General features: G+C 40.1%; 2 protein-coding genes across 7 annotated transcripts in view; one reads left to right on the top strand and one right to left on the bottom strand.

Moving 5' to 3' along the window:
• Positions 1-1,531, top strand: part of TOP2B (DNA topoisomerase II beta) — a 64,540-nt gene extending 63,009 nt beyond the window's left edge. For both annotated transcript variants that reach the window (XM_018075369.2, XM_018075370.2), the window contains 2 exons: positions 738-835; positions 1,046-1,531. In XM_018075369.2, coding sequence (XP_017930858.1) covers positions 738-835; positions 1,046-1,207 — 260 coding nt within the window. In that variant the 3' untranslated portion in view covers positions 1,208-1,531. The remainder of the gene's footprint in view (positions 1-737; positions 836-1,045) is intronic.
• A 46-nt stretch (positions 1,532-1,577) lies between these two features.
• The window catches only part of RARB (retinoic acid receptor beta), a 320,609-nt gene continuing 309,888 nt past the window's right edge, over positions 1,578-12,298 (bottom strand). For all 5 annotated transcript variants that reach the window (XM_018075372.2, XM_008923724.3, XM_025895420.2 and 2 more), the window contains 3 exons: positions 7,818-8,022; positions 6,457-6,615; positions 1,578-2,998 (listed from right to left, as the gene is read on the bottom strand). In XM_018075372.2, coding sequence (XP_017930861.1) covers positions 2,802-2,998; positions 6,457-6,615; positions 7,818-8,022 — 561 coding nt within the window. In that variant the 3' untranslated portion in view covers positions 1,578-2,801. The remainder of the gene's footprint in view (positions 2,999-6,456; positions 6,616-7,817; positions 8,023-12,298) is intronic.

Raw genomic sequence — 12,298 nt, forward strand, 5'->3', positions numbered from 1 at the left:
AAGGTTCACAATTATTATTAGAACCACACTGAGTTATTAGTAAACTGATCACAAGTAGATTACTCAGCCATGAGCCTTTTTTCTGACAAATACAGTGTATTGACTTCTTGGGAAACAATGTGTGAACTTTTTTATCTAATCTTCACTGTTGGAAATGCACTTAATAGCTCCACACCCCCCATTCCTTTTCAGTTCTACTGGATACTAGTTATTTTCTTTGATCTCATTTTTTTTCCAAGACGGTAAAATTCTCCTAAGTAGCAATTTCTGGTTTTTTAAACCAGTTCTTTGGTATCCCATTTCTGAGAGTCCTCACACCACAGCACACTGAGTGGTGTAATCGGAGGAGTCTGTAAAGGATGTGTCAGTGTTGCTGGTTGAGGTTAGAGGAAATGTACTAAATACTAAACATGAATTAATGCTGTGTAATGAGTACAGAAGGTGATCAAGGACTTATAATACTTCAGCAGTCTAGAAGTTATCTGATGTCATGAAGTCTGTCCCTGTCTTGAACCGACAGCTTGAATTGTCAGGGTAACTATGAAAGAAGTATAAAGGATTTAAAACAGAAAAGATATTGTATTTTACTGCTGTTGTGAAGAAGCTTCAGTTGGATTTGAACTTTAACATGTAGATATACTAAAGTAACTTCACTAGGGTTCTTTTAAGTTTGAGGAAGTCTGAAGTTTATTAGGAAAAAAAAAAAAGAAAAAGTTAACTCGTAATCTCTCACCTAGGAAAAGGTAGAGGGGCAAAGAAAAGGAAAGCATCTGGTTCAGAAAATGAAGGTGAATACAACCCTGGGAAGAAAACACCCAAGTCCACACCAAGCAAGGTAAGTTTCCTCTGTGCTCTCTTCTCCTTGTAAAAAGAACCTAATGTATTACTTTACATAAAAGGAGCATCTTATTATAAATTGCTAATATGGTAATGGGGGTGTAGGTGTGGTTAGAAATGAGGTATTAGAGAGGTTTCCTTCAATTCTGAAAATTAAAAGGAAAAACATACACAGCATCACAACTGATTTGTCTTTTCTTTTCTTAAGAAATCCAAAAAGGCTGCTTTTGACCAGGATTCTGATGTGGAAATCTTTCAGTCAGGCTTTGCCTCCGAAACTGCCCCAAAGCCACGGACGGGCCGGGCTAGGAAAGAAGTTAAATATTTTGCAGAGTCTGATGAAGATGATGATTTTGATATGTTTAATTAAGTGCCCAAAGAGCACACAAATGTTTTCCAACAAATATCTTGTGTTGTCCTTTTGTCCCCTCTGTCGCAAACTTTTGTACATTTGACTTATTTTATGTGATAATGTAATTGATGGTTTTTATTATTGTGTGTAGGCATTTTAACATTTTGTTCTTACACCTACAGTTTTATGCTCTTTTTTACTCATTGAAATGTCATGTATTTGTCTGACTGGCTTGTAGAGATGTTCTAGACAGCTGTGCTAAAGCACATTTTAATTGTCATGGTTGCAAACAGCAAACCTGCTTTTTGAAATGAAGTTTAAACATTAAAAAATGGAAAACTATCGTGTGTGTGTGTGTGTGTGGACTACAGGGACTACTTCTACACAGTTTTTAAAATAAATATATTTTATTCTTTGCCAGAAGACTCCATGGAAAAAGGTAAACAGTATATGAACATAGAAAGCATTGTTAAACAATCTCAATGTACAAACAGAGCCAGTGAAAGTACATCACAGACTTGCTAGAATATATAAAAAAAAAATTCCACTAGTGCTTTAAATGAAACCTAAGAAACTGACACTTTAAATCTGTTAACCATTCTACCACAGTTTTCACTCTGCTTCATGGTGATTTAACAAGGCCAAGGTGGCAGATTCTCTCCTTGTGTTTCTGGAAGTCTTAGCTGTACTTCCCTAGCACCTGGAAGGCTGGATAACCCAGCTGATTCCTGGCAGTTGATTCTTAAGGAAATACCCTAGACTCAGCGATTCAAAAGCTGTAAATGAGTCTGCTGGTTATCATCCCATGAAGTTTCCCTAATGGCTTGTGAACAAGTAAACAAAAACATGGTAACACTGAAAAGTGTTTCTGCCTTGGAGGCTAGCACTGCTGTAGAAATGGAGCTGTTAATTGTGTAGCTAGATCACCAGCCAGCTAAGAAACCACTTCTTTAGAATTTAAAGTGACATTAACAGTGGAACAAATGACATCTGAATAACTGATCTGGCAGTTAATGCTGATACCGGTATCTCTTCTGCTGGGGCAGTGAAGTTTTGTATACTTTTTACAAGGAAGGAGATGCAAACTGAGGACATCAAAGACAAGTTTTCATATTTAAACTCAATCAGACGGTCCTTTAAACTTCCTTCTCTGGATGTGTACAGTAGTCCATTTCGTGTGTTGGTGTCTTGATCATCTTAGGTATGACAGACAAAAGGAAAGCACCAAACATCCAGTATGGAGAGTACAGCCATACATTTGTATGTACAAAGTCATCAGAAATGCAACCAGAATTTTAAGTTTGAGATCTGTCTTGTCACCATGCAATATTGAATGTTCAGAGGAGAAAACAAGCTTAACTATTTTTTGCATGAAATGGCTGATTTAGAGTTTCAAAAGTTTGCATTTTCTATTTTAAGAGTTTAAACAGCAAGGAGTATATATATCGATACATATGAAAATTTCTTGGTCCTTGTTGAGTTTATCTATATATATATACACATATATAGATATATATTAAGTCCAGAAACTAAGCAGCAGTAAAAATGTTTTTCTTGCTTTTCATCCCTGTACATAAGGTATTAGGAATGTCTGAAGTAGCTGGAAAATGTCTTATTCCACCATAGGGGATTGACTGACACTGCTGTTATCCACTGAACTAGGTGAGATACTGGGACTGTGTTCTGCAGTATTTCCATTTGAGGTTGGTGTCAGTGGTTCATGTCCTTCAGAGTTTTCCAACATTTCCTGAATAAGAGGTGGCATGGATCCAGGAATTTCCATTTTCAATGTAATGACACGTTCTGCACCTTTAAAAAGAAAACACTTTCCATGAGTATGATTCATAAAATTTCATTTTCGTTAGCATTGCAGTAGTAATTTCAGGTTATATAATTTTAATGTCTTTCGTATCTCCTTCTATAGTTCTTGCATACAGAAGTATGTAAGTGAATTGCTTCGTTCAGTACAATTCAAAATTATTACATAGCAACTGATGCTTCAATACAGGTTAATTGGATGAGTTGCTTACTTTCATAGAAGGAACCAAAATGGCATTAAATTATACTGAAAAATTAAATTACACTGTGATCATATAGATGTCTTTATAAAGTGGAATAACGTTTAGTTTTTGATCTGTACTGTGTCGGCTAAGACTGTAGAATGACAAAAGTTCTGGCTGGTGTTAAATAGGTGAAGTGAATCTGGCAAGAGAACTATTGTGATCTAAGTCAGAACATGTCTTTCCCATAGAGAAAACTGTGAAATAAGATACAGAATTTAACAAACCATTACTTTATAAAAGAACAAATTCAGGCAAAAGGATACTTTTTTGGGAGGGAAGCTGATTTTCTGTATTCTTCAGGCATCTTGCCTTGTGCTAATTAGCCACCAAAGTATGCAGAAACACCAGTATTGCTCACATCTGCCTTAGCTGAAGCTGTTTGGTGTTTGGCCTTCTCACGTGTAACAACAGCCACTTGTACGCAGAGGTGCTTTGCAGGTGAGTGCACATAGGATTATACAAAATTACTACATCAATCCTGACTACTCAGCCTGTGAGCCAACAACTACTAGTTTAGGGAGAAAGAAAACCAACACAAAGTCTCATAATAGTGCCTGATGCTCCTATGATGTGTTCTTGAAAAGGACAGGCAAATGGGATCCTGTGTGAACAGGCAGACACTGCTCTGTTCCCTCACGGCACAGCCTCCATTTTAAAAACAGCTGAGAGCCTGCCTGACACTGGGCAGGCAGCACTGAGGGAACTGTGCAGGGATGAAGAAGTTATGCAACCATCAGAATCCCTAAATGCTGGATGGACAAAACTTCTCAGGAAAAATAAATGCTGTTCTGGGAAAAACCTGATGTGTAAGGCAGGAGGGTTCAGCTGGGCCGATTGCTCTACACCACTAGGCCAAAGCAATGTTAATCACCATTCAGCTACTGCGCAGAGAGGACAGGAGCATTTGGAAATTACACTTCAAATAAAGTGATGTATAGCAAAGATTTGGTTCCACACTGAGGCATGAATGTTCTTTACTTTCCCATCAGTATTTTGCTACTGATGGGGAAAAGAATTTTCTTATCAGGACATCAAGCAATTTATGGCCATAAACCACAGCATTTGTGTTGCATAGGACTCTTGATCATCTTAAAATTTAATCTAATGGAGGAGGAACCTGAACTTTTCAAACAAGAAGGCATGAAGAACCAAAAATAATTAAAGAGAAAGTAGTCTGGTTATTGGAGAACCATTCCAGAAGAGACAACCTTTGAAAATACTCTACTTATCCATGGCTGTTGTAATGTACACGCTGGAGAGCACACTGGTCACTCCAGACTGCAAGGGAGCACTTACGTTCATGCTTTAAATGGGGAGCATCAAAAAAATCATTTACAAAGGCAACGACCAACTTTCCAAATTAATGCTGATTTAAAAGTCTCTTGAGGAACTGTTAGGAACAAAGAGACAAGCTCTGTAATGGGAAAGAAATTAATGCAGAATGATGCTGAGAGCTTCTCTGACAACCAACCAGAGCAGTGCTGATGAACTGATTTTGGCTGTGTTAAACATCTGCTTTCTGCTGTTATGTCAGGTGCAGTAAGGTGTTTGTGTGGTCATTCCAGTGTAGAGCCAGAGAAATTTTTCAGGTGTTGCAGACTTCCAATTTAATTTGGGGATAAGAGAACTCAGAAGATGAGAAGAACTCAGAACTGCCTTGCTTCAGTCCCACAAACACTTCATCCTTTAGTTACAATACCTCTAAAGCCACAGAAGAAGGCAGTTGTGTCAGGAACACCAGGATAAGGAGACATTCTCAGTCTTTTAGATTCACGCTTTCTTTGGTAATTGCTTTCAGGGATCATGTACCATCCAAAGGCATTATCATCTAATGTACATCTTTTCAAATGAAACTCAAGACATACCCACCCCTCCAGGACATCACCATCCTTTGGTATGATTTAGTTCTACTATAAAACATTAATGATATAATTAAAGTTAAATACTTATGTCAGAATGAAAAGAAGCCTTTCTTGTGAATTGAATATAAAGACACAAGAGTAGTGTTCTTGAGGCTCTGGTGAAGAAGCAGGAAAGTGGAAATGGATTTCCCACACGCAAGAACAGCAGAATGAAAGGGCTCCCCTAAATATTTTTATAGCTCAGTACTGCTCTAAGTTTATAGATTCAGTTGGATAGAGCTTGCTTTACTTAAGGGTAAACTGCAAGCTTTAGATAACCTGGTAAGTGGTTCCTTTTCAGGATACTTTTGCGTCCAGCTCTGGTGTTTCCCTTCCCAGTTACTTCTTTTGGTTCTAATCAATCCAATTAAATTGCTCACTTGTTTTTATAAACATACCTATAACTTAATCTTTTAACTCGGATATGTATTGTTTAAAGTGGAACAGTTATGTTTCAATGTAAAAGAAGTCTGTTTAGTTGAATGAATTGACTACTGGGGTTTTTTTTCCCCTGAAGTTTTCCCCCACACCATATGAAATGAAATCAGTAATCTTTTCAAATCCAGCATATAGCTATGCAGGTACCTGTACATACAAGTTTGTGTGCTTGCTTATCTAGCAGGGGTGGCAAATCTGTTGTGGAACTGCATCAGCCACCATAAAAACAAGGATTGTTACGCTTTACCCTCCGTATTCAGATTGTGAATAACGCAGAATGTATGTGACAGCACTTAGACTGTGTGTGTTTCACAGGATCAATCAATCACATACAAGACTACACAAAACGTTAGATCCACATTTAGGTGTGGTTAGTTTGGATTAGGGGGTTGAATCTCCGAAATCCTGGATCAAATCAGTTCTAAATCTTCAATACCTCAAACCACAGTTTAGGGGAATTTTGGTTGCACAAGTGTTTTCTGCAGTCTGTAACCAAACTTTTTTTTAGAAAGCCACCAGCGATACAAAGTGCATGTTGATCCGAACCCCCCTGTAAACATTAATAAAGGTTTCATTCATGGTTTTATCTTAAAATGACTAACAAAGAGTTCATGCTAATGATTTGGTAACCTACTGACACCTACAACATCATTTTCACTGTCAGGTGAAGAACACAGCACCATGGATGTATGTTTCAAGTAGAACCAATGTAAAGGCGGGAGTTACATAAAAGAGACAGGAAGAGAAATGTCACAAGGACCTGTCTCAGTTGTAGTAAAAAAAAAATAGCAACCCGGGTCTCTAGGACAGTTTCCTTTGAAATGCAAGGGGGCCACTCCTGCTGAGTTATTAGGAGGCACTGTACCTTTTGCACTGATGCTGCGAAGATCTGTGATTTTCATTAAGATCTTTGGGAACATATGAGGCTTGTTGGGTCGTCTCTTTCGGATATAAATTTTCAGTGCTTCAAGCAAGGGTTCCTGAAGCTTATCCACTTTCATTGGTTCTTCAAGGTCCTGGCGATCTGTAGAAAAGTGTCATATCACTCATTTGATTTTAAGTATTTATTTTTTTAAACAAACTGCAAATCACAGAGGCTCCTCCATGTTCTTGAACTACACTCTGCAGTGAGCATTCCGTAGGAAAAGGATAAACCACGGCTTTCTGAAACAAGAATTACCAATTTGCTCTTGTACCTTCCTCTGCAAGGGGAAAACACCCTGCTGCAAAAAATATTTTGGGATTAATTCTATATGTGTTTGATAAATTGATTAGCTACCCAGGTATACATAGAGATTACAGCTAATTTTTGTTATCACTGCTACGATAAAGTGAGTTACCATCTGGTATCAGCAGATGGCAGTGCTGGCTTGAGTGACAACAAACGTCCCCCCTAAACCAGGATGCACCAGTCACATATCACTGACATCTTGGAGCCCATCAATGCTTTTGATGGGTTACAGTTAGAGACGCATAAAATTGAAATGATTTTGTACTAAAGGGCCGCTGCCAACAAAGTGTTGTTTTTTAAACGTTCACTAGTAGCACCCGGTTTGTATTTCAACAAAATGGTGCAACTAGACAAGGTGTGCTTCTATTGCTAGTCCAAATTTTGCAAAGGAGGAGAGAGATCAGGTGGCTAAACTAACAGAAACTTACAGAGGATTTTGAAAATTATTTGAGACTTCGCTTTTTGTATTTTAAAACCATAATTTTTTTGAGTTGTAATCAGCCTCAATTTGGAAGTATAATACATTATTTTTCTAAAGAAAGTTATCACCAACGACACCCATGTAAGTGTAACTAACGCAAAGGCATACAATTATATTTATGAGTAAAAGCTGTGTTATTAGGCATCTTGCTCTAAGAAAGCTCATTCATACAGGTACCCACATACCACTTAGCAAAAAATGCAGCAGGACCAGGTGAACTCCAGAAGTCCCTTCCAACCCTAACCATTCTGTGAGATACCTCAGTGTCCTTTGTCAGGCAAATAATAGGACTGGTTGACAGAATGATTCAATTCATTTTTTTAAAGTATCAATAACAAAACAAATAACTATCACCAGCAGAAAACAAGCCTTTGGCATTAAGTAGCTTATATAATATATTACAAATATATATACATGTTTAAGTAAAGGAAAGCAAAAAGTGTAAAACATATATGAAGATCATCTTATCATGTCTGTCCTTTTCAAATGCATCTGAGTTTATGCTGTATGATACCTCCACAGATTAAGCAGATGGCACTAAGGAGACCCGTTTCTGTATCATCCATTTCCAAAGGCAGGAGCTGATTGGCAAAGGTGAACACGAGATCAGTCAGCGGGCCAAATCCGGCATTGTGCATCTGAGTTCGGTTTAGGGTAAGGCCATCTGAAAAGGTCATGGTGTCTTGTTCTGGTGTGTATCTTGTGCAAATTCTAAGGATCTGTGGAAGGATAAAACAGAAAAATGAAATCTGAAGAATTTAATCCATGAGAGGTTTGTTGCATTTTCTCGATGCAGCAAATGACTCCACGGAACTGCAGTACTTGGTCACATCAAAACAATCTGAAATCAAACACCAGTTTGTTCAGTTCTGGTAGCACAAAACTTGTCTGGTACAACTTAAATATACTCTATAGACTATGGGGATTTTTTAGTAACAGAAATTTAAGAACAGAAATTTCCCTCTAGTTATGAAATAATCAAAACTTCATTGCAATTCTCACCACTCAGGTCACTAACATTACCATAACATGCACCTAAACAGCTCTTTAATTAGTCTGCCACTTGCACCTAATTATAAAATGCTACTGCATTGCTGATCTGATCCAACAAGATCTTAAAAGTATCTCACCTCTTCGAACACAGGCATATCTCATCAATTTTGGGGACCAGTTTTTCATGATAGTGCTTCTCTGGGTTGTGTCTTTGGCAAGGACAATGTTGCTTTGTGGTGAGTATGGACAGCTGTGAGCTGCCAAAAGAGGCAGAACATAACTTGTGCTTTGGGTGCCTTTCCCTCTTCTGAGAGAGCAGACAGGCAAACACTGCTATGGGAACACCACCCCATCCGAGCGCTTCCTGGAGAGCTGTGCAAAACCTTCCATCTCCCCAGTAGCTGCAGGTACAGTCTCTTTGGAGCACTGCTTGCCTTGTCAGCCTGGGAACTCACACCTGAACAGATTATCAAATTTTGAACCTCCCAGTGGCAGCGCACAGGACTACAGGCAGCCCAGCCAGAGGAGTTGGCCCAGCTTTTCTTCTTTTATAGTGGTTGTTACTTCCATGTGCTGTAGCACCAAACCTCCTCACCAGCCTACTGGCCTCCAGCCCTCCTGCAGGCTCTGGCACTTCCCCCTCTGGAGCCCCGGGCAGTGGCACGCCCTGCCTACCTGGTGCAAAGCCTGTCTTCCCACTGCTGACAGTGCCACCCGTTCCTGCCCAAGCCCAGGCAGTGTTGGTTTTGGCAAGTTTGCTTGTATGCCAACAACCACCCAGTGCTGACCCCAGATGAAAGAGCGTTGGAGGGGAGGATGGGGATTCACACCTCTAACTGGACATGGGAGGAATGCAAAACACATGAATAAAACACCGAGGATGCTCTGCAGTTTGTTAGTAAATGCCTCTGGGGTAACCGCAGCACCAAGAGTGCTGTCACAGCGGAGGTGGCAGCGTGGCCAGAGAGAGTGAGTGCCTGCATGAACTGCTTTTGCCTCTTGGAGCAAACCCAGGATGTGTCCTGTGATAGACTCTTTACAGCATGGGATCATTTGTACAGCTGCAATTAATGAACACTGCCTTGAGGATCAAATAAAAGAGATGGCCATCATGTTGACATATTTCTGTTATATATATCAATGCTTAATGTTTAAAACAATCAGAGGTGGGAGAAGGCTTATCCCTAAACTAAACTAAACTAAAACCTTTCTGAAATCTAGCTGATTAGCTGAACTAAGACTACAGCTGTGTTTTTTCAGGGCTTGACTGTATTTATTTCCCATACAGTCATCCTACTTGGTTTTAAAGATTCAACAAAAAAGATTTACATGAATGTAAGTGAGCACTGGGAGAACTTAATTATTCCTATAGCTGCCGAGGCTGTGAGTCAGAGGCCCCAGCACTTGGCAGCTGACCAGTCTGGGCTTGGTTCTCCCACTTTCATCTTTGCCTGGCAACACCGCTCCAAATAAGCAGGGAGGAGAATGAGGAGAACATTGTCTGTAAGAAACCTATAGGGAAGCTTGTATTTCTCTTCTTCGGTTCCTTGGTAAGGGTGTACTTCTGCAGAAGGATCTTCAACTATTTTCTATCCTAGCAATAATCTTGTCCACATTGTGGGTATACATTGAATCTCTGAAACTCTATGTGGGTTCACATAATTTCCTTACCCCTGAATTAGAGTAAGTTCTTGACATTACTTAAATCAATGACCAAGAGAGGCACAAACACAGAGCACTTGAATTCTTCAGTGACCACAAATTCCCCACTAATATAAGTAATCTTAAAAGGCTGCTGGTTGCTCCAAAGGTTTTATATAATAGCGAATGTGTATTTCAGTATCATTAGCAAAAATTAACATTATAAAGCAAGGCACCCTGTCAATAAGAGGCAGCATGTTTACCACATTTGGCACTGCCAGTAACCTCTGGCTGTGCTCTCTCTTGAAGTTCACTGCGGGTTGCCCTTTTAAATCATTAAAAGATTGTATAGCAAGAAGAAACATTGAGAATATATTGTTTTCAAGAAAAGAGAGGATTGAAAACTGCATATTTATTGTGAAAACCAAGATTACTTAGTTTCTTTCTCTAATGGCATGAAAGAGAAACTGGAGTGCATCTCTTTCTATCTGAGGCCTGCACATACAGTAGCTGCCTTCCAGTAAGGGTGTGTGGCTGGCAGTGATCAAGTATCCAGCTTCTGGAAGAACAAGGAACTTCTTACCTGGTACTGATTTTCCCTCAGCTTGGTCAGGGGGAAAGGCAGCCCTTTTTATTCCAATGCTATTTTAATTGATGAGCCTTAGCAACAAGAGCTTCTCCCCTCCATACCCTCAGGACTCCCAGCCCAACAAATTAGTAGAGCAGGACTTGGAGCTAAACTGGGCAATGCTGTGGTGTTTTCCGAAGGCTGCCTGCAGCTTTCCCGGCAGCTGCCCAAGCAGGGCTGGCAAATACAGATCCTCCAGATCCTCCTCAGATGGCAGGTCTGGACACCAGCTGCCAGCACTGCACTGCCCAGATACTCACAGCCCAGAGGGACTGGAGTGCCCTGGAGTGGTGATCCCAAACAACCCAGAGGCCCAGTGTATGCCTCCCACCATACAACAGGCTGCTGGCTCCCTTGCAGCCAAGCTCTCTGTGCTTGTCTCGTAGTGCCATAAGCCCCACTTCTTTTGGGGGTGTATGCCAGGGGACCTTAGCAAAGAGCTACCAGATCACTGCCTCCCCAGGGCTAACGCAGAGAAAGACTTCCAGGCTGGATCCTCATCAGGAATGAATTTGGGGTTAGGTTATTCAGCCTTGAGCCAGCCTCTGTGCGCATGCACAGAAAGGGACCTCAAGCCTTGCAAAATTTATCATTATAACATGGAGATCCCATGGCATTTAGCTACTTCCAGGCTCAGGCAGCAAGTAGGACAGGTTTTTGCAAAAGGTAGAGTTCAGGCCTTTGTACCCCAAATGCTTTGTACCCTGAGTGGCTCTGCTGGGCACTGGCATAGCTGAAGATCAACTATGTGTTTTCAGCAGTGCACTTAGCTTGACTGCAGCAATTGGGTCTCAGGTTTCCCCTGCATTCCTTTGACATTATCCCACAACACGCTGTTATTAAACTCTAAGACAGATCATTTGGAATGGTGTTTTTCTTTTTTTTTTTTTTTTTTAAATTGTGTTCTTCATCAAAATCTGCAAAATGCCGTGGATATTGCTGATTCGCTGCTAAACTGTTCTTGGGCAAACTTCCAGTGTCAAAGTGAAGCTGATTTCAAACTCATATTCACTGAAGAACATATGGGAAACATCAGCACTTCAGAATAAGAAGGCACGGTATCTTTCTCCGTTTTAAACTGAACTCCTAATGTCCTCAATGTTGTTTAGATTTTGTAACGAAGCCAAGTATTTTAGTTGTCACTCTGCTCTCAAATGCCACTTGCAACCATAAATATGGTTCATCCTTGTGATTAAAGGATCCTTTGTTTTAAGGAATATTTAGATATTAAAGCATTAGGGGTTCCTGTGAGCCAGCTGTAAAGTGCAAAACAAAAACCCTACCAGAGGCACAAAACCAAAGTCACCCAGAAAGCTGCATTTACAAAATTGTTACTACCACAGAATTGTTACTTATTTTAAACAGATCAAGTAAGGCAAGCAAGCTGGGCCCTTTTTTTTTTTTTTTTAAGAAATCCTGTTGTTACACATTAGCTGCCTTAGCTGGCTGGGACAGTTCCCTGAGGGGAGAAGACCAGGCAGGTGACTGAAACAATGATGCCCCATGGTGCTGCCAAACCCCATGAGCACAGGTTGTTCTGCACACACAAATGCCTTCCTAACATTAACACATAGAGTTTTACAATAGAAAGCAAGAATTACATCATTAAGGATTAGCATTCAAGGACTTCTCCAGTTTTTATCCATTGGATTTAAGACAGGCTGGACTCTGGACCCTTTCCACATTCATTTTGCCAGAGCTCAGTGAGGCTGGGGATGCTTGATTGCTGCTGG

The sequence above is a fragment of the Manacus vitellinus genome, unplaced genomic scaffold (genome assembly GCF_001715985.3).
Source record: "Manacus vitellinus isolate BGI_N305 unplaced genomic scaffold, ASM171598v3 scaffold_3_pilon, whole genome shotgun sequence".
Lineage (NCBI taxonomy): Eukaryota > Metazoa > Chordata > Aves > Passeriformes > Pipridae > Manacus > Manacus vitellinus.